The sequence below is a fragment of the Hemitrygon akajei genome, chromosome 11 (genome assembly GCF_048418815.1).
Source record: "Hemitrygon akajei chromosome 11, sHemAka1.3, whole genome shotgun sequence".
In the NCBI taxonomy this organism is placed as follows: Eukaryota; Metazoa; Chordata; class Chondrichthyes; order Myliobatiformes; family Dasyatidae; genus Hemitrygon; species Hemitrygon akajei.
In genome coordinates this window covers 5,524,126-5,550,018 of record NC_133134.1, presented here as the reverse complement: position 1 = coordinate 5,550,018, position 25,893 = coordinate 5,524,126, and the positions used below count along the sequence as shown (strand labels likewise).

General features: G+C 43.2%; 1 protein-coding gene across 1 annotated transcript; it reads right to left on the bottom strand.

Moving 5' to 3' along the window:
- Window positions 1–784: 784 nt before the first annotated feature.
- On the bottom strand, window positions 785–25,542 carry dxo (decapping exoribonuclease). The gene is made up of 7 exons (XM_073060116.1): window positions 25,331–25,542; window positions 22,922–23,383; window positions 20,169–20,395; window positions 17,762–17,981; window positions 11,526–11,661; window positions 10,668–10,762; window positions 785–2,232 (listed from the first exon to the last, which is right to left on the bottom strand). Exons 2-7 carry the CDS (start codon window positions 23,362–23,364, stop codon window positions 2,064–2,066), a joined length of 1,290 nt encoding a protein of 429 aa, XP_072916217.1. The 5' UTR covers window positions 23,365–23,383; window positions 25,331–25,542; the 3' UTR covers window positions 785–2,063.
- Between the last annotated feature and the right edge of the window lie 351 nt (window positions 25,543–25,893).

The window sequence follows — 25,893 nt, the reverse complement described above, 5'->3', positions numbered from 1 at the left end:
ATTGTGAGCAGTTTTTGGCCCCTTATCTAAGAAAGGATGTGCTGACATTGGAGAGGGTTCAAATGAGATTCACAAAAATTATCCTGGGAATTAAGGAGTTAAAGAATGAGGAAGCTTTGATGGCCCTGGGTCTGTACTCGCTGCAGTTTAGAAAAATGAGAGAATCTCATTGCAAACTATCAAACATTGAAATGCCTAGATAGAGTGGGTGTGGAGAGGATGTTTCCTATAGTGGGGAGTCTAGGACCAGAGGGGTGTCCATTTAGAACAGAGAACAGAAGGAATTTCTTTAGCCAGAGGGTGATGAATCTGTGGAACTCATTGAGACACGCAGCTGTGGAGGCCAAGTCACTGGGTATATCGAAAGCAAAAGTTGATGGCTTTTAAAATTTTTAATTATTTAGCGATACTGCACGGACTAGACCTTTTAGTCCCCAAGCCATACCACCCCAGCGACCCCTGACAAACCCTAACCTAATCACAGGACAATTTACAACGAACAATTAACCTACCCGGTGCAAATTTAAACTGGGGGACCTGGGGAAAACCCACACATTCCGTGGGAGGATGTACAGAATATCCTTACAGAACGGCACCGGAATTGAATTAAAAGCTCTGTAATGCTCCGAGCTGTAATAGTGAGGCACTTAACGCTACGCTACCATGGGCATCATTAATTAGTCAGGCCATCAAAGGTTACTGGCAGAAGGTAGGAGAATGGGGTGGAGAGAGGTAATAAATCAGCCATTATCCAATGGCAGAGCAGACATTATGAGCTGAATGGTCTAATTCAAAGCATAAGCTTTATTTATCAATGTACACTGAAACATACAGTGAGATGTGTTATCCCATGCCAACACCCAGAATACTTTGAATATGCCTGCAAGTCCCGCCACTCTTCTGGTGCCAACACAACATACCCACAACTCACTAACCTTTGACTAACTACATCTTTGAAATGTGGGAGGAAACCAGAGCACCCGGAGGAAATCCACGCGGCCATGGGGAGAACGTATGAACTCCTTATAGAGAGCGGCAGGAATCAAACCCCAATCAGTGTTCGCTGGCACTGCGAAGCCAATGCGCTAACCGCTATCCTATCATGATGCCCCTATGTTCCACTGTCTTATTGTCTTGTGGGGGAGTTGCAGTAAGGCAAAGGTTAAAGACAATGTCCAGGCAAGAATAGCCTGGGGCAGTGTGTAATCAACCCAGACAAGTGCGGCCTCCAGAACCATCCCTGCTCACTGCAGACGACAGTGAGGATGACTGCAACAGTGTGTAATCAACCCAGACAAGTGAGGCTTCTAGATAGTTCTTTAAAGAACACAGATCTCCTTGACATAATAGAGGGTGCCGGAGACAGACGAGATAAGAATAATGGAAGGACGTGAAACACTTGCAACAACTAAGAGACAGTTGCTTTACTAACATGAAAGTAACACTGGTTGTCAGCTTGTAATTTATATTACCACCTCTACTGTGAATAGTGATTGTTCTTTCAAAGAAGGAATTCAAACAGATACAGTTTACTGAATGGTCCATATACATAACAGATAAATCAATTCTGTATAAAAATAGCAATTTTCTGTCCTGTTCCAGAGCAGTGTGCTGACAGGGGCCATGCTGTTCTGCTTATACACGAGTAAAATAAAGTACAATTGAGGAGTAAGTGTGTGTGTGTGTGCGTGCTCTGAGTCCAGTTAATTGGAGATGACACTTGTAGACTACAAGGAATTCCAGAAGTCCAGTTCCACGCCTCATGTGCATTTGCTCTGCCCGAAGTGACACTTGCCATTCAGGCCACTGGATGTGACCGATAGGGAGATGTTCTGAAGATGCCAAGTGCAGCACTGCATTCCTGCAGGTTTAAAAGCAGAGGGGAGAAGGGAGATCGAGTTGGCTGTTGGCTTAGAGGTGCCTGCGCAGTCCATGCCATCTCCAAACTATGCACAACACACAGACACAGAACAGGTTTGCAATGCTGCCCTGGCAATTGTTACAAAGATGTTTGACAGATTGGTTACATTAAACTATGGTATTAAACCATCCCTAATTTCCTGTCAACATTGGGGCTCAGATGTTGGGGCTTTCTCACCAACAGTGCACAAGGGGTCTATGCGTCCAATTTCACTTTCCATATACCAGTCAGGGAGGAAGGTGTATGAACCATCTGAGTGGACCGAATATGAAATATCTTCGCCGGGCGCCCAGGAGAACAGTGCCACCATCCTAAGGAAAAGAAAGGTGATAAAAAATGTTATCCTGCACATAGAATGTAAATACTATTACAAAGGCACAACAGCACTTTTACTTTCTTAGACATTAGCATAGATTTAGCATGTCACCTAAAACTTGGACAAACATCTTCAATGCACAGTGGAGAGGATCCGGATGGGTTGCATCAAGGCCTGGTGTGGAAACACCAATGCCCAGGGACAGAAAAGTCTGCAGAAAGTGGTGGATACAGTCCATCACAGGAAAAGCCCTCCCCACCATTAGACTATAGAAGATTAGGAGTCTATAGAAGGATTTAGACAGATTAGGAGAATGGGCAAAGAAGTGGCAGATGGAATACAGTGTCAGGAAGTGTATGGTCACGCACTTTGGTAGAAGAAATGAAATCTTGACTATTTTCTAAATCGAGAAAAAATACAAAAACTAAGGTCCAAAGGGACTCGGGAATCCTTGTGCAGGATTTCCTGAAGGTTAATTGACAGATTGAGTCTCTGGTGAGGAAGGCAAATGCAATGTTAGTATTCATTTCAAGAAGACTAGAATATAAAAGCACGGATGTAATGTTGAGACTGATGAGGCCTCACTTGGAGTACTGTGAGCAGGTTTGGGCTCCTTATCTTAGAAAGGATGTGCTGAAACTGGAGAGGGTTCAAAGGAGGTTCATGAAAATGATTCCAGGATTGAATGGCTTGTCACATGAAGAACATTTCATGGCTCTGGGCCTGTATTCACTGGAATTTAGAAGAACGAGGGGTGACCTCATTGAAACCTATTGAATGGTGAAAGGCCTCGATAGAGTGGATGTGGAGAGGATGTTTCCTACGGTTGGAGAGTCTATGACCAGAGGACACAGCCTCAGAATTGAGGAGTGTCCATGGTGGGCAGAAGAAACGTTTCAAAGATGATATCAAAATCAGCCTGAAGAAAGTCAACGTTACATGTAAAAACTGGGAAGACATTGCACTCAATAGAAACACCTGGAGGAAATCTGTTCAAGAGGGAGCTGCGTGACATGAGAACGGCCTCCGGTGTGACGCAAAGAATAAGCAGCAGCTGTGAAAGGAAAGACTGAGTAACCAGTAACCACAGTCACCACTTATTCTTGCCCACACGGCACCAGAATGTGTGGATCCTGGATCGGCCTCTACAGTCGTCTGAGGACCCACCAATAGACAACCTCTGAGGGGAACATTGTACTCGACTCGAGTGATCGCACTACTGCTATGACTTTCTGACTCAAAGTAATACTAGTTAATTAGTTAGAATGCTAGTTAGTCCCAGTTTCCTCCCCTCTGTGTGTACTCAGAAGCCATCACTGGTTCACTGAAAGTCTGTCTCAACTGGACCACAAATTTAAAAGGATTTGATTCCACATTCTATCATGGACATTGAGGTTTGAACAGATTCGGGTCAATGTTTGCAGATTATTTTTTAACAATGTTTGGCATAGACCACTTAACATTAGGTTCATGAATTGAATCAATGTATTGACTGGTTCGTTAAGGTTATTATAGCCGGGGGTGGTAATGAGGACAAGCTTCCACTACCTACTAAATGCTCTCAATGGTGTGTGTCTCAAATAGCCTCTGACAACCAAGTCCAGCTCCTGGCCTTCACTGTGGCTTAGCTACTAAACCTGGCAGAATTGCTTCTACTGACAGGAGAAGGGGCAAAAGATGAGTTACTGGTGCCTTCATTCGCTTCGGGCAGGTGAGACTCTGCAAGGAAATTTTGATCAACACACACAAAGTGCTGGAGGAACTCAACAAGTCAGGCAGCATCTATGGAGAGGAATAAACAGTCGACGTTTTGAGCTGAAACCCTTCATCAGGGCTGGAGGAGAACAGTAAAAATGTGGGGGAGGGGGACTTCCGGTAAGATGGCGATTGCTTAGCTGCTCCGAACTTTTGTTCTGTTACTGTCGCTATCTTTGCACTAAATGTCTCAATTTTTTAAACCTTAGTTAGGAATTTTTTCGGTATTTCTTACTTGCCTGTGAACATATCTAACTTACAATGTCTAGCAAGAGTTCTAAATCCGGGAGAAAGGAAGCTACGGCTCTCTCGGCTGAGACCCTGGCTGCGCTCGTACAGCTCCGAGATGAAATTTTAAAGGAATTCAAAACCGCTTTCAAACAGTTGGAGGCTAAACTGGATCGGATCAACGATAGAGTGGACAAACATGCTGAACACTTATCTCGCATCGATTCGACTTCTGAAGATTTAGAAAGTCGTGTTCGATACTTGGAGACTCTCTGTTCCAGCTTAGAGGAAAAATGTAACGAACTCCTTTCCAAAATGGTGGATCTCGAAAATCGCAGCAGACGCTGCAATCTCCGAATTCTTGAATTGCCAGAGGCCACCGAACAGGGATCAACCGTGAAGTTTTTCGCCAAGTTTCTCTGTGAGATATTCGGGAAAGTTTTGCTTCCAAACCCGCCTGAGCTCAAATGGGCACACAGGGTCTACGTTCCCCCCGGAATTCTGGGCTCCCGCCCGCGACCAGTATTCTTGTGCTTCCATCAATACCAGGTAAAACATAGTCTGATTGTGGAGGCACGTCGCAGAGGTTCTTTTACTTTCCAGGATACAATCATTCACTTTGTGGAAGATTTTGCACCCCAGACCTTAAAGATGCGCGCTGAGTTTAAAGGCACAATGAAAGTGCTTTTTGATTGTGGTTTTAAACCCTCTCTTTGCACTCCTGCCGATCTACGAATCAAGCTTAATACTGGAAAATACAAGTGGTTTAAATCAGTGAAGGAAGCTGAAGCATTTGTGGCAAGTCTTCCGGCTATCCAGTCATCTTCGGAACCCGATCGGACCTCCTAAAATGGTGGATAAGTACTTCTCGTAGTAAAATTACTTTTTCTGGACTCAGACTTTACTTGAATCACTCAGACATTATTCATTGAAACTCTAAGGGCTGTTGACAATCTCTCCCTAGATTTGGTGTGTCTTTTTTAAATAGACATTCTGTGCTTAATGTTTCCCTATGGACGTTTAAATAGTACTTGTGTAATCTATTTTATTCTTGTATAACTTTATCTACAGAGTTCTACAACTGACTCTAACTTGTTTTGGAGGCCTGAAGTCTTTAGTGAAGGCCTCCCTGTTTGTTGGTTCACAGTTTAATTGCTGATTTATTTTTCCCCTTTTCGCGGGTAGGTTAGTTTTGGTTTTCTTCCGATTTTCTCTGTATTAAGTTTTATATTTCTGCAGAAGATGTTCTAATCTGTAGTTATGTTTTCTAGTGCATAAACTAGTTACTATTTGCTATAGTATTTATACGGAACTGCTGTTAATGACACGGATCTGGAAGTTGTATTTGGGTTAATTTTTTTAGTAGAGCTAGCTACTTGTTTTGGTAGCCGTCTAGTTTTGGGTTGTGTGGATGGGGTTTGTTTTCCAGTTCCAACATCACTCACTGTATTTATTGTTTTTCTTTATTGCTCAGGACATGTATATGTTTTGATTTTACGAATCTAAGTTTACATCTCTGCTCCCAGACTGCTATTGTACTGCTTGACTTTTTATATGCCTGCTGCCTTTTATGCATTAGTAATTGATAATGGCTAGTGCACTTAAATTCGTGAGCTGGAATGTAAAGGGATTGAATCACCCTGTTAAAAGGAGGAAGGTATTCTCACATATCAAACAACTCAAAGCTGACATTGCTTTCCTTCAAGAAACTCATATTTGTTGTTTTGATAACTCCCAGCTTCTGTCAAAGTGGGCGGGTCGGCATTTTCATTCATCCTTTGCCGCTAAAGCTTGGGGAGTCTCCATTAACTCAAATATTCCTTTTGAACTCCATAATAAAATATCTGATACAAATGACCGTTTTATTATTGTTTCTGGTAAACTATATAACACTAAAGTTGCACTAGCAAACCTGTATGCCCCCAGCTTTGATGATGTTAACTTTTTTGAACGGTTTTTTTCATTACCAGACTTAAACTTATACTCTCTTATACTGGGTGGTGACTTTAACTGTTGGTTGGATCCTAATCTGGATCGATCGTCCTCTGTTACTAGATCACCTACTAAATCTGCCTTAGCTATCCAATCGTTCTCTCTAATTTTGGTATCTCTGATATATAGCGTTTCCTTCATCCTACTGAGAGAGATTATTCTTTTTTCTCACATGTTCACCATACCTTCACTAGAATTGACTATTTCTTACTCAATAACCAACTTATCCCATTTGCCCACTCTTGTGACTATCAGAGTATACTGATTTCTGACCATGCCCCAATTACTCTCTCTCTGAACTTTCCTGGTCTCTCTCAGAGGAATAAACACTGGCGGTTTGATTCAACTTTATTATCGGATGATGATTTTAAAAAATTTATTAAGGATCAGATAACCTTTTATTTTAACACTAATACATCACCTGAAGTGCCATCCCAGATTGTCTGGGATGCCATGAAAGCATATCTGAGGGGTCAAATAATCTCTTACACAGCAAATCTCAACAGAAGATCCTGTGCAGATCGATTAGACCTCATTAACCAGATTAAAGAATTGGATCAAATATATGCTCAAACTAAGAACCCTGAATTATACAAGAAGCGCGTTGAACTCCAAACCAAATTTAACCTTCTGTCTACTCAACCTGTCGAACGCCAACTTCTCGAAAGCAAGAGTCGCTTTTACATTCATGGGGATAAGTCTGGTAAATTCCTAGCCAATCAGCTGAGGTGTTCCAAAGTCAAACAACATATTACAAAGATCCGGAAGGAGAACGGAGACTTTACATTGGATCATTTAGAAATTAATGACGCATTTAAAATTTTTTATTCTCGGCTTTATTCCTCTGAATCTTTGAATGACAATATCTCTGTTGATCAATTTTTACAGAATCTGAATATCCCTTCACTTTCATCTGATTTTAAAGCCAAACTCAATGCGCCTATATCATCAGAAGAAATATCTTTTGCAATTTCTGCACTGTCCTCAGGGAAATCTCCTGGACCTGATGGGTTCCCTGTAGAATTTTATAAATCATTCTCTTCACTTCTTTCTCCTCAGTTACTTTCAGTACTATCTGACTCGTTTAATTACAGCAAATTGCCACCCTCTTTCAATGAGGCATCTATTATTCTTCTATTAAAAAAGGGTAAAGACCCAACAGAGTGTTCCTCGTATAGGCCGATTTCTCTGCTCAATGTTGATGTAAAGATCTTAGCTAAAGTTTTGGCTCATAGATTAGAAACCCTTATTCCCTCCATTATCTCTGATGACCAAACAGGCTTTATTAAAAACCGTCTCCCTTTTTTTAACATTCGGCGTTTATTTAATATCTTATACTCACCTCCAACTGGGATTCCTGAATGTGTTATTTCCCTCGATGCGGAGAAAGCATTTGATTGTATAGAGTGGAACTACCTTTTTGCAGTCTTAGAAAAATTTGACCTTGGTCAAAGTTTCATCTCTTGGATCCAGTTGCTGTACCTGTGTCCTACTGCTTCTGTTTTAACTAATTTTCAGAAATCCCAAGTATTTAATCTCAAACGTGGCACCCGTCAGGGATGCCCCTTAAGTCCCTTTCTCTTTGATTTGGCTATAGAACCTCTGGCAATAGCATTTCGAAACTGTCCTGAATTGACCGGGATTTGGAGAGGGGGTGTTGAGCATAAAGTTTCTCTTTATGCTGATGACTAATTACTCTTTCTCTCAAATCCGTCTACATCCTTACCTCTAATGTTTTCACTTCTTGACCGGTTTAGCCAGATCTCTGGCTATAAACTTAATTTACATAAGAGTGAACTTTTCCCAATTAATAAAGAAGCACAAGAACTAACATTTCGTGATCTCCCTTTTAAAGTAGTCCATAATCAATTTACTTATCTTGGAATTACAGTCACAAGGAAGTTTAAAGATCTCTTTCGTGAAAACTTTGCCAATCTTTCATATACTATAAAACAGAGTCTGGTACAATGGTCACCTCTATCTATGTCTTTGGTAGGTCGTATTAATGTTGTTAAAATGTATGTTCTCCCCAAATTTTTATACTTATTTCAATCTATCCCAATTTTTATTCCTAAATCTTTTTTTGATTCCTTAGACTCTATTATTTTGTCATATCTGTGGAAGAATAAGCGCTCTAGAATTAATAAAATCCATCTCCAAAAATCTAAAAAAGAGGGTGGCATGGCTTTACCCAACTTTCGTTTATATTATTGGGCAGCTAATATACGTTGTGCTACCTTTTGGTCTTTCTTCCACGGCCAACCCGAGTGCCCTAAGTGGGTGGCAATGGTGTTGAGCTCCACTAAAGAATTATCTATCTCTGCACTTCTTGGCTCTGCACTCCCTAGTAGTCTGCCCAGATCAATAGCTAATCCTCTTGTTAGACACACTTTGCGTATATGGGCTCAGTTCAGGAAATGCTATGGTTTCCAGGGGTTTTCCGTTTCCAGCCCTGTCGCACATAATCACCTTTTTTTACCTACTACGTACGATTCAGCATTCCATGTTTGGTATAGGAAGGGCATTAGACATTTTGAAGATCTTTTCATTGATAATCGCTTCGCTTCTTTTCAGCAGCTCTCTGTTAAGTTCAATCTGCCCAACGCTCACTTTTTCAGATATCTCCAAATCAGACACTTTACTGCTCCTTTAATTCCTAACTTTCCTGAAATGCCTGCGAAAAATGCTATGGACCTATTTCTTTCCATTAATCCACTAGGTAAAGGTTTAATATCAATTATCCGAGATAAACTAGCAGCCTTACGACGGGCCCCTGTGGATAAAATTAAAATGGCCTGGGAGCAGGATTTAAATATCTCCTTATCCGATGAGAGCTGGGACTCAGTTCTCAAATCGGTTAACTCAACCTCTCCTTGTGCTCGCCATTGCCTTTTACAGTTTAAGATTGTTCATAGAGCCCATATGTCTAAATCTAAACTATCTCGATTCTACCCTAGCATTAGTCCGCTCTGTGATAAATGCAAGAGGGGCGTGGCCTCTCTTATCCATATGTACTAGTTCTGTCCTAGCTTGGAGAAATTCTGGAAAGATGTCTTCACTACGTTATCGTGTATTCTGAATCAGCACCTAGAACCAAACCCCTTAATTGCTCTGTTCGGTTTTTGGGGCGAGACAGATTTATGTCTGGGTCCGACCAAATGCCGAATATTATCCTTTGCCTCTCTCCTGGCTAGACGCTTGATCCTCCTTAGATGGAGAGATGTTGCCCCGCCCACTCATGCGCAATGGCTTAACGACATTATGGCCTGCTTGGACCTCAAAAAAATTCATTATTCAGTTCTTAATTCGGATCTAAAGTTCCATAAGGTCTGGGGACCTTTTATCGAGTACTTTCATAACCTTCCTCTGGACTAGGGTTTTTTTCTTTTCGGTCCCTTGCTTTCAGCTCCCTTTTTTTTTCTGGTAGTAGGCATTATTATCCTCTGTTGCTAAGTGTATTCACAGTCTGGGAGTTTGACTATCCTGATTTATACTCTCTATATTGTGTTGTGGTTGGTCTGGAGTTGTTGTTTTTTCTTGGGTTGTGGAGCTTGGGGAGGATACTAAGTTTACTTGTCTTTAATTTAGGTGCTTTTTTGTTAAATTCTCTTCCTTTGTAGCATATTGTCATTGTATGCTTAATTTTGCACTGTATTAATGTTCCTCATTGGGATTTGGGGTTTTTTAATTTGTAAAATGTTTTGAAAAACTAATTTAAAATTTTTTTTAAATGTGGGGGAGGGGAAGGAGTTACAAGCTGGCAGGTAATAGGTGAGAGGTGGGAAACAGGAAATGAAGTAAGAAGCTGGGAGGAAGAAATCTAATAGTGGAGGAGAGTGGGCCATGAAAGAAAAGGAAGGAGGAGGGGCACCAGAAGGAGGTGATGCATGGGTGAGGAGAAAGGGTAAGAGGGGAGCCAGAATAGAGAATTGAAATGGGGTGGGGGGGGGGGGGTATTGCTGGAATTTGGAGAAATCAATGTTCATGCCATCCGGTCAGTGGCTACCCAGACAGAATACGAGTTGTTGCCCCTCCAACACGATAGTGGCCTCATTGTGGCAGAAAAGAAGGCATGGAATGACACGTCAGAATGGGAATGGGGAGTCAAATTGAAATGGGTGGCCACTGGAAAATCTCCCCTTTTGCAACAGGATTCAGGGAGAAAGTGCTCGTAATTCATAGTCTTTGTACTGTACTGCGGTTGCAAAACAACAGATTTCTGGACATAAACGCATGAGCTGCTGGAAATCCAGAGTAACACACACAAATGCTGGAGGAATTCAGCTAGTCAGGCAGCATCTCTGGAAATGAAAAAGTTGCCGATAATTCGGGCTGAATCCTTTGATCAGCATCGGGAGTTGATGATACTAAACCTGATTCTGATTCTGAATGGAATGAAGCTCCTCCCCACATGCAGGCTTCTGAGACAGCTATAGGACAGTAAAGGATTTTTACCGGGGGTTGTCCTGAGTCACCACCTTCTTCACAAAGGACAGGAATGCGTCACAGAAGTTGAGGCAGACTGCAGGCTTCCAGCTGTTCTGCTCGTTCTGTGAGAGAAGGAAGCAGAGGGAACTCTTTCATCTCCTTTGGCGTTAACAAAATTATTTGTCCAGAAGTCAAACAAGATCAATCCAGTTCTCCAAGGAAACTCCACCGTAGCAATGGGGCACAACCAAGTGATCCTACCGTTATACATTGCAGTTGGAATTTGATACCCCATGGGAGATGAATCAAACCTGATTCAAAACAGATGTTTAGATGCAAAGCTAGAACCTGACCCCACCCTGATCAAACAAAACCCAACCCACCTTCAACCCATCCCTTGACCAATCCAACCCTGACCAATCTGAGCCCCATCCTGACCTGATCTGACCAATCCCAGCACCACCCTGACCCGATCTGACCAATCCCAGCCCCACCCTGACCCGATCTGACCAATCCCAGCCCCACCCTGACCCGATCTGACCAATCCCAACCCCACCCTGACCCAATCCCAGCCCCACTCTAACCCAATCTGACCAATCCCAGCCCCACCCTGACCTAATCTGACCAATCCCAGCCCCACCCTGACCCGATCTGACCAATCCCAGCACCACCCTGACCTGATCTGACCAATCCCAGCCCCACCCTGACCCAATCTGACCAATCCCAACCCCACCCTGACCCAATTTGACCAATTCCAGCCCCACCCTGACCCGATCTGACCAATCCAAACCCAACCCAAATGGCTGACCTCTTTCCAAAGACACTCTTGACCCACCAATATTTGTTTCAGGTTTTCACTATCTAAACTTTTTTTTGATCGCATACCTTGACCAGCTGATGAATCTTCATCGTTTCAAAAGTCTGAAGCGAGACCACTGTGCCATTATCATCTCGAAAACCCGCGATGATCCGAGGGACTCCTGGCAAGAAAGACTGTGCCCACCATTTGAGGAGTTTAAATCTACAGAGACAAGGTGAGCATGGTCAGCAACTCCAGTTTCCTTTGTTCTGTTCAACATCACAAAATGCTGCAGGCCAGGCAGAATCTACAGCAACGAGTAAACTGTCCGGCCAAGACCGAAAGGGAAGGGGGAAGATGCCAGAATAAAAAGGTAGGGGGAAGGGAAGGAGGCTAACTGGAAGGAGACAGGTGAAGCCAGGTAGGTGGGAAAGGTCAAGGGCTGGAGAAGGAGAGTGGACCATGGGAGAAGGAGAAGGAGGAGGCACCTCAGGGGGAGGTGATAGGCAGGTGAGGAGAAGGGGCAAGAGGCTAGAGTGGGGAATAGAAGAAGAGGGAAGGGGAAGGACCAATTTATACTAAATTTCCTCATCTGTACCCTGTGTATTCTCCATATCCCTTCATTCTCTTCACATTCTTGTGTTGAATTGTGTCATGTCGTTTACACTATTTATGGTAACATAAGCACTTTCTGTACTGCACTGTGCCACAGCTTGCAAACAACAAAATATCAACATGCACTCAGTGGCCACTTTATTAGGTGCAGGGGGTACCGGAACCAGAGTCAGTGATAAACCTGATTGTGATCTCTACATAAAATATCTCTGTTCTACTTTCCTCTGCCCGATGACACAGCCCTCATTGTCAGCTCTACACCACACAGGCATCTGCCAGCCAGATTTTAAATACAAAACTCCCGACTCTTGTCCACTCAGGAGATTCTGCAGATGCTGGAAATCCAGAGCAATGCACACACACTGTTGGAGGAACTCAGCATCAGGATCAGAACCAGGTTTAATACACAGTGAAATTTGTTGTTTTGTAGCAGCAGTACAGTATGTATGAAATTATAAAATTACAATAAGAAATATTTGTATAAAATTAAATAAGCAACACAAAAAGAGAACAAAAATACTGAGGTAGAGTAGGAAATAACAGAAGAGGGAAGGGGGAGGGACAAATAATTACTGGAAGGAGAAACTGATGAGCATACCATCAGGCTGGAGGCTACCCAGATGGAATATGTGGTGCTGCTTCTCAACCCTGAGAACGGCCTCACTGGCAGGACAGGAGGCGGTGGACCAACATGTCGGAACCAGAATGGGGATAGGAAGTGGAGTGGTTAGCCACTGGGAAATTCTGCTTTTGATGGATGTAATGGAAGTGCCTGACAAAGCCCCCCCCCCAATTTACGTCGTGTCTCGCCAATGTAGAGGAGGCTGCACTGGGAGCATTGGACACAATAAATTAGCAAATGTTATGCTGGAGTGTTGGAAGCTGATGGCTGACCTGCCAGGAGCATGGGAAACTATAGGAGGCATCAGTACGGTAGGTAGTCAAGTCCTTTCCCCAGGGTGAAAAATGTCCAAACTCCACAAGGTTTATTGAGAAAGTAAGGAGGCATGGGATCCAAGGGGACTTTGCTTTGTGGATCCAGAACTGGCTTGCCCACAGAAGGCAAAGAATGGTTGTAGATGGGTCATACAGAGGTCAGTCACCAGTGGTGTGCCTCAGGGATCTGTTCTGAGACCCCTCCTCTTCATGATATTTATAAATGATCTGGATGAAGAAGTGGAGAGATGGATTAGTAAATTTGCTGATGACACAAAGGTTGGGTGTGTTGTGGATAGTGTGGAGGGCTGTCAGAGGTTACAGCAGGACATTGAAAGGATGCAAAACTGGACTGAGAAGTGGCAGATGGAGTTCAACCCAGATAAGCGTGAGGTGGTTCATTTTGGTAGGTCAAATATGATGGCAGAATATAGTATCAATGGTAAGGCTCTTGGGAGTGTGGAGGATCAGAGGATCCTGGCGTCCAAGTCCATAGGACACTCAAAGCTGTTGTGCAGGTTGGCTCTGTCGTTAAGAAAGCATACAGTGCATTGGCCTTCATCAATCGTGGGATTGAGTTTAGGAGCCGAGAGGTAATGTTGCAGCTATATAGGAAACTGGTCAAAGAAGAGTTAACCAACTTTAAAATCCACAACCAATCTTCTGCTATCAGGGTCATGTTAAGCTCTCTCTCCCAATCTTGCTTAATCTTAAGTGAAGGGTAATTGTGCTGTTGTAACAATAAATTATAAATTTTCCCAATAAAACCCTTCACGAAAGGATTCATTTAAAAAATAATATCTAACAGGTCAGAATCTTGTATATATGGAAAATTACTTAAGTTTTTTTGTAAGAAGTGTCTGACCTGAAGATATTGCAGGAAATGTGAATACGAGAGAGAGTATTTAGTTACTAATTTCTCAAAAGACATCAATCAGCCATCTTGGAACAGGTCCATGAAGGAATAAACCCCTTTATTCCTCCAAAAAGTAGGATCACTTAATGAACATTTAAATAAATAATTTTGATAAATCAAACTGAAAAGTTTAAATATTTTAAGATTAAAAAAGTTACAAAACTGGAACCAAATTCGTAATGACTGCTTAATCACAGGATATGAATTTAAATTAATAATTTTGGCTGGTTGTACAGGTAAAGAAGCTCCTAATAATGAAGTTAAATCTAACTGTTAACTCTTAGCTATTCTTCGATCTGTGCCAATCACTCTATAATTCAATTTAAAATTGTACATCGTTACTACTTAACAAAGGAGAGACTGTCTAAAATGTTTTCTAATGTTGATAATCAGTGTGACAGATGTAGAACCGAGACAGCCACATTGACACATATGCTTTGGTCATGTTCAGTACTGAAACATTTTTGGAAGTCTATTTTCTCTACAATTTCTAAAGTTTTAAAAATTAATTTACAACCTAATAAATTGACAGTTTTATTTGGTATAGTCCCTCAATATAATCATGGTGTTTCTCCATCAGACCAACATGTAATTGCATTCGTTACATTATTGGCCAGAAGGGTGATTTTGTTGAAATGGAAAGATGTTTCTGCTCCCACTTTGATACAATGGTTTTCTCAGGTGATGCTATGTCTTAGTTTGGAGAAAATCAGAAGTTGAACTTTCAATCCTCGATTTGATTTTGAGAAAAGGTGGGGTTCATTCGCCCGCTACTATCATTTCATTTGAGTTAATTAATATGGTTTCCTTCCGATTTTTTAAAAAATGGATTTGAGTTGGCCGATTGTTTTTTTTTCTACGAAAGCTTGTATGATGTATAGCTTCGGAGTTATGCTCCCAATGGGTTTTTTTTTGTTTGTTTTTTTTTCAGTTAGTAGGGGGTTTTTTGTTAGCAGGGGTTCTTTTTTTCCCCCTTCTTTTTCTTTCAAAAAAAATCCTTAACGATTTATTTTCTCTTATTATTATTGCTTAGCTTTGTTAATCAGTTATTTGCTAGTTTAATTCTTTATTGTATATAATGACATATTGACTCAATGTATCTTTTTTTTGTTAATCTTCAATAAAAATTAATAAAAAGATTTTGAAATGAAATAGGACACTGGTCAGACCCCACTTGGGAGTACTGTGCTCAGTTTTGGTCACCTCACTACAGGAAGGATGTGGAAACCATAGAAAGGGTGCAGAGGAGATTTACAAGGATGTTGCCTGGATTGGGGAGCATGCCTTATGAGAATAGGTTGAGTGAACTCGGCCTTTCTTCCTTGGAGTGACAGAGGATGAAAGGTGACCTGATAGAGGTGTATAAGATGATAAGTGACATTGATAGTGTGGATAGTCAGAGGCTTTTTCCCAGGGCTGGAATAACTAGCAAGGAAGGGCACAGTTTTAAGGTGCTTGGAAGTAGGTATAGAGAAGATGTCAGGGTAATTTCTTTTTATGCAGAGAGTGGTGAGTATGTGGAATGGGCTGCCGGTGGCGGTGGTGGAGACGGATAATAGGGTCTTTTAAGAGACTCCTGGACAGGTACATGGAGCTCAGAAAAATAGAGGGCTATAGGTAACCCTAGGTAATTTCTAAAGTAAGGACATGTTCGGCACAGCTTTGTGGGCTGAAGGGCCTGTGTTGTGCTGTAGGTTTTCTATGTTTCCACTATGGACAGTCCGAACCCCGGCTGAGAAGGGAGGGTTGGGCATGGGGCTAGTAACCCCATCCCATGAAAATCCAGAGCTACAGAAACTGCAAAGAGCTCATACCCGGGCGAGGAAGGATCTCTGAAGATGGGCTACACCTGGGGATAATGTGAAAGACTGGCCCTGGAGAGCTAACCCTGGCGAGCTGCTGTTGATGGCCTCGGCCCCAGTAGGGGTGATGGGCTGAAGTAAGTCAGAAAAATGTCAAATACCAGACAGCAGAGATTGAAGATGAGGAGGTAAGTTTAAAGGAGACGTAGGAGCTAGGGTTTGCTGCAAACGTGGACAGCACTGGGTGCCTGGAACTTGCTGTCAGGGGAGCTGGTGGCAGCAGTCACGATAGCAATATTTAAGAGCAATACACACAAAATGCTGGAGGAGCTCAGCAGATCAGGCAGCATCGACAGATGAGAATAAGCAGTCGAGACTTTGGGCTGAGACCCTCATCAGGACTGGGGGAGTGAAGTTCGAATTGGAGAGAGGAGTGTTAAAGACAAGACGGTTGATGGCTCATCAGCAGTCAGAAACAAAAAGACCCAGAGCGGGTAGAAGACCAGGGTGGGGTTGTCCAAAAAGATGAGAAGGGTTGAAGGTGGGAGAAGGGGTCATTGGTGCAGGCTGTATATTCCCATCTACAGAGGCTGCCAAACCTGCAGCGATCCTCCAGCACATTGTGTGTGTTGGTCTAGATTTCCAGCATCTGCAGTACTCGTGTCTCACCATATTTAGGAGGTACAGTCCGCCCTCCGTATCCGCGGATTCAACCAACCGCAGATCGGGATCTAAAAACAAACCAAGAAGTTCTCTCTCCAGCACTCATTGTTTGCCCGTGTACAGACTTTTTCTCTTGCCATTATTCCCTAAACAATACAGTATAACAACTAATTACATAGCATTTATATTGTATTAGGTATTATAAGTAACCTAGAGATGATTTAAAGTATACGGGAGGATGTGTGTAGGTTACATGCAAATACTACGCCATTTTATATAAGGGACTTGAGCATCCACAGAACTTGGTATCCGCAGGGTGTCCTGGAACCAAACCCCCATGAATACGGAGGGCCGACTGTATTTACACTGGCATTTGTACAGGCAGGGAATGGAGGGAGATAGGGACGTACAGGCAGATGGGATTAGTTTAAATTGGTGTCATGCTCTGCACAGACTTTGAGGACAAAGTGCCTGTTCCTTACTGTTCTGCATTCCATACTCTGATTTCCATCTGTGGATCATCTTCTATCATTGCTACACCACCTTGCTCTAACAGTCACTTGCAGTACTTGCTGGAGTTTTGGGGTGGGGGGGGGGGGAAATACAAATCTCATTGAAACCTACCAAATATTTAAATGCATAGATAGAGAGGATGTGGAAAGGATATTTTCAATAATGGGAGCATCTAGGATCAGAGAGCACAGCCTCAGAATAGAGGGACACCCATTTAGAACAGAGATGAGGAGGAATTTCTTTAGCCAAAGGGCGGTGAATCAGTCATTGGGTATATTAAAACTGAGGTTGATAGATACTTGATTAGTAAAACTGTCAAAGGTTAGAGTTAGATCGATCTTGGAGAACGTTAATGGATCGGCACAATACAGTGGGCATATTTAAAGTGGAGGTTGACAGGTTCTTGATTAGTCAGGACATCAAAGGTTACAGAGGGAAAGCAGGAGAATGGGATTGAGAGGGATAATAAACCATCCATGGTGGAATGTCAGAGAAGACCAAATGACCTAATTCTGCTTCTATATCCTATGGTCTGCCTGCACTGCAGTTTCTCTGTAACTGTTACACTTTGTTTGCCTTCTGTTGTTGTTTTCCCTTGTACTACCTCAATGCACAGTTGGAAATGAATTGATCCCTGTCGATGTTACATGGAACAAAATCTTTCACAGTACCTTGGTTCAACCAACCAAAATAAACTAATTTACCGATGACCCAATGATTCAGGGATATGGAGGAATGGGTAATGAATGGCTGGTAGTGCCCAATTCCCTGTGAAATTGCAGAACTCTAAAATCACACCCGCCCTTCCGCTGTTGTGCTTGGCAGAGTGACAGGCGATCACTTAGAAATAACCGATTTCATCTTCATCTTTACCAACCGAAAGAAGTTCCTCTGTTGGTTTGCTTTGTAGATCTCCCTGCTGGTCTTCAGCTCCAGGTAACACTGGGGGGGCTGTAACCTTGGGTTGGAGATGTCTTTGCAATCCACCTCACCAGAGAACACGAGGGAGTGACTGTTCAGTCGTGTCCGGACCACGATACAGTATGCTTCGTTGGTGTTAACCACTCCGGCTGGATTCGGACTCCCGTCTGGATTATCTGAAAGAAGAGGTTAGATTAGATTAGATTAAAGTGTTAATGAAATGTTTATGCTGCCATGGAGAGCATGTCTTTTGAGTACAGGCTGAGCGAACTGGGGCTTTTCTCTCTGGAGAGGAGGAGGATGAGAGGTGACATGATAGAGGTGTACAAGAAGATAAGAGGCACAGATCGAGTAGACACCCAGATACATTTCCCCAGGGCAGAAATGGCTGAACACAAGGGGGCATCATTTTAAGGTTTAAGATTAGAAGAAAGTAAATAAGGTGGAAGTCAGGTGGATCTTTTACAGAAAGAGGATGGTTACATGGAACGCCCTGCCAGGGGTGGTGACAGAGACAGATACAAAAGGGATATTTAAGAAACTCTTAGATCGGCATGTGGATGAAAGAAAAATGGAGGGCGATGTAGGATTTGAAAGGCCAGGTTGATCTTAGAGTAGGTCAAAGGGTTGGCACTGTGGCGTATTCTGGGGTTAAATATATAACAAATATTAATTTCATCAGCAACCAGTCTTCAGATTTGAATGTGAGAAAGCAGCTCAGAACAATGGCCTTCCTGGAGCTGCAGATCACCTGAGATGTCTGCATATACATAAATGCAGCGAGAGACAATGGGATTAATGTTCAATGTGGGTGAGAAGGTGGATGTGTGTGAAAACTATATGTAGTTCAAAGGAAGCATTGTAGATGCATCGTAACTATAGAATCGTCCTGTTACCTTGGATCTTCAGCATATAAAAATGTCATGTACAAGTAGGGCTCTTTTTCCAAGAGTATTTCGAACATGATGCCTGTATATACTGATTTTGCTAGACTAAAGGCTTCTAAATGCACTTGCTTCAGTGTCTCTCCAGAGACTTGGTTCACACGATAACAGGCACATCGTCGTGGGCCGAAAGGCCTGCAATGTTCTATGAAACAGAGTGAAATGCAAACTTCCATCTCCCTATCCTCGTTTCCCAGGGTTTCGCTGCCCGGATGCGTTTCCGGGAGGTTTGGGTTATCATCTGCGCGGGGTCAGTTTGATCAATGCGTGACATCAGTGTGCATATTGTCAGCTATCCGGCCACTGAAGATCTCAACCATCATAGGTGCATGTTGCAGCAGTCGGCTTGGAAACAGTGGCTCATCATGTACTAACCCCCACTCCCAGGTCGAGATACTGGTGCTCAGGTTTAGCCAAGACAGTAAGACAGAAAAATGGTTTCTCCCAGAGGGCTGTTGTGCAGCTGAATAATGCTACACCCCAGCTTGCCAATGGTCTTTGAGCATTATGGGCCATCAAAGTCACTTGTTGCATGTAAATATGGGAGTTTTTTTTAAAAATTAAGCCACACTGCATGCTTTGCAGAGATCTGTTTTGCACAGACTGAAGTAGCACCTTAATCTCATTGTCTCGAGCAATGACTATAAAGTTCTATTCTATTCTGTTTCACGTCCACTGGGCTATAAACACTTAGAGGAAAAGCACTTCATATTCTATCTTGGTAGTCTCCAATCTGATGGCATGAACAATAATTTCTCTAACTTCCAGTAAACACTCTCCCTCGCCAAGGCCCCACACCATCCTCTGCTCATTCCCACCGTCAGGAGGGAGGGACAGGAGCCTGAAGACCCACACTCAATGATTCAGGAACAGCTTTTTTCTTTCTGCCATTAGATTTCTGAATGGTGTACAAACCCTTCCACACTGCCTTGTTTTTCTTCTTTGGTACGGTTTATTTGTGACTTTGCATTGTACTGTTGTTGCAAAACAACAGATTTCACAACATAGAGGTTCAGTAATCATAAATCTGATTCTGATTTACCGTGGGCCAACCCTTCAGGATGTGGGAGGAAACTGGAGAAATCGGAGACAGCCACACAAACTACACAAAAACAGTGGTGGTGATCAGGACTGAACCAGGATCTGTGACACAAACATTCTAACAGTTACCTTACTAGTCAATAGCACAAGAGATTCTGCAGATACTGGAAATCCAGAGCAAAACACACAACGTGCTGGAGGAACTCCGCAAGTCAGGCAGCATCCGTGGAGGGGAAAATACAGTCGACGTTTCGGGCCGTGACCTTTCACTATTCTTGTTACTAGTCAAAATTTTCTTAACTGGTTTCATCAGATCAAATGCATTAACCTAAAACCTAGTCCGACATGAGGCCTGGTAGTTTTGGATCAGTCTCCTACCTGCACACAAGTACTGCTCAAACTTGTACCCTCCGTACATCAGCTCCTCTTGCTGTTCAGTCCGCTGCTCTCTCTGGCGCCTCGCCTCCTCAGTCTCCACCTCGCTCATGTAATATGTTCCGTTAAACAGTGTCACGGCCATCAACCAGCCCTCTCTGTTCTCATAAGGCGTGGTGAGAATTTTTGTCAGATGTCCTCTCCACGTGATAAAGTCCGTGTGCAGCTGACTGCAAAAAAAAAGAGACAATTGTACTAGCAAGTGCAAACTGAACGGCATGTAAGGCTTCGACCCGGGTTCGACCCCCGGCACTGTACGCAAGGACTTCATATGTCCTCCCTGTGACTATGTGGGGTTCCACCAGGTGCTCCAGTTCCCAAAGATACAGGGACCAGTAGGTTAATTGGTCACATGGATGTAATGGGGCTCATTGGGCCGGAGGGGCCTGTTACCGTGTTGTAAAATAAACATACACACACAGACAGGCAGATACAGGTTAACTCCTTAACCCCTGGTGGAGTCATCGGGGTACTGTCATGACAAGCATTTTGCACCGATCTTTTTGGTGATAGCTCATCGTACAACATGTCTCGGGCATCTGAAACCTGGCAGAGCCCATCCCTCTCCAGGTTTTTTGGAGCCGAATGGATTCGAACTCGGGAGCCTTCGGTCCAAAGTTCAGTGCTGATGCCACTACGCCACCAGCCCAGCCGGCAGATATAGATGTATGGAGGAGGAAACATTTAAGGTCAAAATTGAATATTTTTATCAAAGTACATCCATCACAGGCAAAGTACATCCCTCCCCATCACTGAACTCATCTACAAAGAACACTGTCACAGGCAAAGCAACACCCATCATGAAGGACCCTGACCACCCAGGCCACGCTCTCTTCTCACGAGTATCATCAGGCCAAGAGCCTCAGGTCCCTCACCACCAGGCTCAGGAACAGTTATTACCCCTCAACCATCAGGCTCTTGAACCAGTGTGGATAACTTCATTCACCCCATCACTGAACTCACTTTGAAGGACTCTACAACTCGTGTTCTTGATATTATTTATTTACTTTTTAGATTATTTGCATGATTTGTCTTCTTTTGCACGTTGGTTGTTTGTCAATTTTTGTTTAGGTATAGTTTTTCATTAATACTATTCTATTTCTTTATTTTCTTGTAAATGCCTGCAGGAAAGTTTACCTCGGTAGTATAAGGTGATCTAGTTGTACTTTGATAATAAATTTACCTTTGAACATTTTGAACTTTTTTTGAATGTAAATGTAACCATATACTACTTTTGAGATTCATTTTTGCAAGGATTTACAGGGACAGAAAATCAGTAGAACTTATGAAAAGTTATATTTATTTAATTTATTGAGATTCAGTGAAGAACAGACCCTTCTGGCTCTTTGAGCTGCACAGCCCAGTAACCCTCGATTTAACCCCAGCCTAATCACGACAATTTACAATGACCGATTCGCCTACTAGCCTGTACTGCTTTGGACTGTGGGAGGAAACCGAAGCACCTGGAGGGAACCACACGTTCCATCGGGAGGCGTCCAGACTCCGTTATGAACGATGATAGAATTGCACTCTGAGCTGTAACACTGTCACGTTAACCATCACACTATCGTGGCGTCCCAATACTGACCAACAAAACATTTAGTTTGTAATGCTGCAGTGGAGATGTTGTAAAGGGAAAAAAGGCAGCTGAGCTGGCAGGGTGCGTGTTAAACACAGGGCCGAATACTAAAGGTAGATTAGATTTATTGCATCAAATTAGATTTATGTGCATCAAAATATACAGTGAACTGTGTTGTCTGTGTCAACGACCAATACAGTCAGAGAATGCACTGGGGCAGCCCGCAAGTGTTGCACGCTCACAACTCACCAACCCTAACCATCCATCTTTGGAGTGTGTACACTGACGGGGAGAACGTACAGACTCCTTACCGACAGCGATGGGACTGCAGCTGTGATCGGTGATCGCTGGTGCTGGACAGTGTTATGCTAACCACTACATCGTAGTCATACACCTCAGGCGCAGGCCCTTCAGCCCATCTTGAGCATGCTGACAATCAAATCACATAGAACACTGCTGGATTAGGGTTGAGATTGTTAATTTTGTTCTATTTTAATGGTTTTAGCTTCCTTTACATATGTTTGTCCAATCACCTTTTTTTCTCTGTGAACTTTCATTAACTCAGAATCAGGTTTAATATCACCGGCATATATTGTGAAATTTGTTGTTTTGCAGCAGCAGTAGAAAACAATGCATAACAATAAAAAAAATGATGTTACAATAAGAAATATATATAAATGAAATTTAGTAAGTAATGCAAAAAAGAAAGAAATTCCCGGCGTTGCAGTAAAGGAGGCACAGCATCCCCACGATCTGCACAGTCGCTCTACAGCAGCGGCTGTCATTCCTGCCACTGTCTGGCAGGAGTTTGTACGTTCTTCCCGTGACTGTGTGGGTTTCCTCAGATGCTCTGGTTTCCTCCCACATCCCAAAGACGAATCGGTTAGTTTGCTACGTTGGCACCGGGAGCATGGTGACACTTGCGGGCTGCCCCCAGCACATCCTCGGACTGTGCTGGTTGTTGATGCAAACGATGTATTTCACTGTGTGTTTCAATGGACATGTGACAAATAAGGGCTACAACTTAATGTTTAAATTCCAGCATCTTTCAATAGTGAAGAGGCAGAAGGAAATGCAGAAAGTTGGAGTAATGCACATAATCACTCTTTGAACTTACTTTTTCCCAGCTGGGGAGCTGTTATCTCTAGTCACTGTGGGGAATTTATGCCTGTTGAGTAAAATCCACCTCAGGATGTGATCCAGTTTCTCCTTAATGTCCTCATTCCTTTTTATAAACCTGTCTTTGAAGCCGTCTCGCAGGTTGAAGTTCGGCTGCTTGTGGGACGGCACCCGACAGTACTTCAGCTGTCTGTCATCGTTAAAGAGCTGCCGGTGACAGTCTAGTGAGAAGCAGCCGATCTCGACAGGCTGCCTGTAGTCAGGAAACCTCTGATCGTAATGTCTTGGGAACACAGACAGGCAACGTGTGCATCCATCTCCCGTGTTCTGGCGTGAAGAGCAGTGCCTGCCCGTGTTGGCGTGCCGCACTCTCCTCGGACTCTCTAGTACATTGTCTGCTCTGCAGCTGGAAGCACCACTGAGATCAAGGTGCTGCTCCATCCTTTCGATGACCGAGAGCCTGTAACAGAATTAACAAAGTTCAAAGTAAATTTATATCAAAGTGCAACAGTATATCACCAAATACAGCCTGGAGATTCATCATCTCGTGGGCATTCTCAATAAATCCGTAATAGAATCAATGGAAGACCGCACCAACTGGCTGTTCAACCTGTGTGCAAAAGACAACAGACTGTGCTAATACATAAAGAAAGAAAGAATAATAATAAATAAGTAAGAACTAAATCTTAAGAACGTGAGATGAAGAATCCTTGAAAGTGAGTCTACAGGTTGTAGGAACATTTCAATGATGGGGCAAGTGAAGTTATCCCCTCTGGTTCAAGAGCCTGATAGTTGAGGGGTAGTAACTGTTCTTGAACCTGGTAGTGTGGGTCCTGAGGCTCCTGTACTTCCTACCTGATGGCAGCAGCAAGGAGAGCATGGCCTGGGTGGTGGGGGTCCCTGGTAATGGATGCTGCTGCTGACAGATCCAACATTAATCTGTGGGCCTGGAAGTAGCAGTACTGGCTTTTGCATCCCCTGCCCAGTGGGAGAGGTGAGAAAAGAGAATGTCTGGGGTGGGTGAGGTTTTTAATTATCCTGGTCACTTTACCGAGGCAGTGAGAAGATTAGATAGCGTCCATGAAGGGAGGCTGGTTTCTGTGACGTGCTGAACTATGGCATCAACTTATTTAGCAGCAGCTTCTTCCCCTGCACCATCAGATTTCCATGAACCCGTGACACGACCTCATCATTCCTTTCTTTGGCACTAGTTATTTATAGTCCATCTATCTATAGGTTTGATTTAGGGATACAGTGCAGAACAGGCCCTTCTGGCCCACCAACCAGGAACCCACCAATTTAACTCTAGCTTAACCATGAGACAATTTACAATGACCAATTAACCTACTAACCGGTATGTCTTTGTAACGTGGGAGGAAACCCATGTGTTCGGGGGAGGACATACAACCTCCTCCAGAAGGCGCTAGAACTGAATTGCAAACTCTGATGCCCCAAGTTTTAAGACCATAAAACGCAGGAGCAGAATTAGGCCATTCAGCCGGTCAAGTCTGTATTAGCAACACGCTAACCACTACGCTACCATCAATTGATAGTAATTTTATGTTTTTACTCTATACTGCTGCTGTAGAACAACAAATGATACAAGGCAATGATAATAAAACTGGTTCTGAATTCTCTGGATTTTTTTCTTGTGGTCTTAGGCAGAGCAGTTGCCATTCCAAGTCATGGCGTATCTGGCAATTTTAACCATCAAATCTCCTCTGCTATTCAGAAAATCTCTGATTTTCTCCCTGCCTTCTCCTTGTAACTATCAGCTCTCTTACAAAACAGGAACCTATAAATTTTTGCCTTAGATACAGATAATATTCTGTCCTCCACAGCTCTCAGTGGCAACAAATTCCAGAGATTCAAGACCTTCTCTTACCTCCCTGCAATTGATGTCCCTCTAGCAGAGCCAATACTGAAAAGAGAGATCCTCGTAGATTACCCCAACTGAATACCCTCTCCTTGCACTGGGAGCCACAGGCAGTGGGTTGTGATGCGGAAATCACACCGCAGAGATTCATTGCTGTCAAAGCTTCATCAGCATCCAAGTACCCGTCAAATATTAAAACAGTTAAACAGTAAAATCATCCTCTGCCTCTCTCGATATTAACTCTTTCAACATTTTTCAACCTGTTGCTGTTCAGTAAGGTTCAAAGGGAAATCTACCAATAAATGAGATCAGGTGGTCCTGAGGGACCAAGAGCAGGGAGCCGAGTGCGTCAGGGTAGTGAGTTACTTCAGGCGGGGGAATATTCGGAACTACGACTGAGCTGCAAGTAAGTCGGAATGGGGTGTGGAAAGTCAGGAGAATGCAGATGCCGGGACATAGAGTAACCGTGTGGTGAGCGAGTTGGGTGGGGCGGGACGTCGGTCAGGAGAACGTTGTATCTTCGCCATTTACCGAGCCGGAAGAGTTTTGTGACTTGACCACTCCGTTCCTCAGCCTGAACTCCACCCGAACACCGACGACTGAGGTGCGGTGTTTCGTGTCTCTTCCCGACTACATTCCCTCTCGGTACAGAGCCGCCGATCCCTCAGACCGGTGAGGGCGACGCTGACAGCCGGAAATCGTTCCGTCCGCTGTTCTCCTCCGGACAGACCATCCCCGCTGCCGGAACTTCGGCAAGGTGAAATAAAGTAAATCCCGGGACAAAGCATCAGAAATAAACTGGGGACTGATGACTAAATTATGTGGATATTCTGAGAAGAAAGAGAGTAAGAATTTAAGCCCAAAATCACTTAACATGTTCCGGTGGTTGTTCGAAGTTCGAAGTAAATTTACTATCAGGAACGTCTACCATATACTACACTGAGATTCCTGCGGGCAGTAACAGTAGAACAAAGAACTACAACAAATCAATGAAAAACCACACATAAAGACTGACAAACAACCTGTTTGCAAAATAAGAGGATTTGTTCAAATACAATAATAATAATAAATAAATAATAGCAGTGAGTCCATAG

Excerpts from the sequence above, each read along its gene's own strand:
- dxo (XM_073060116.1), bottom strand. The coding sequence starts at position 23,364 with ATGGAGCAGCACCTTGATCTCAGTGGTGCTTCCAGCTGCAGAGCAGAC. Across the intron at positions 20,396-22,921 it reads AGCTCCCCAGCTGGGAAAAA|TCAGCTGCACACGGACTTTA; the intron begins GTAAGTTCAAAG and ends TTTTTTTTGCAG. Across the intron at positions 10,763-11,525 it reads AGATTCATCAGCTGGTCAAG|AACGAGCAGAACAGCTGGAA; the intron begins GTATGCGATCAA and ends CTTCTCTCACAG.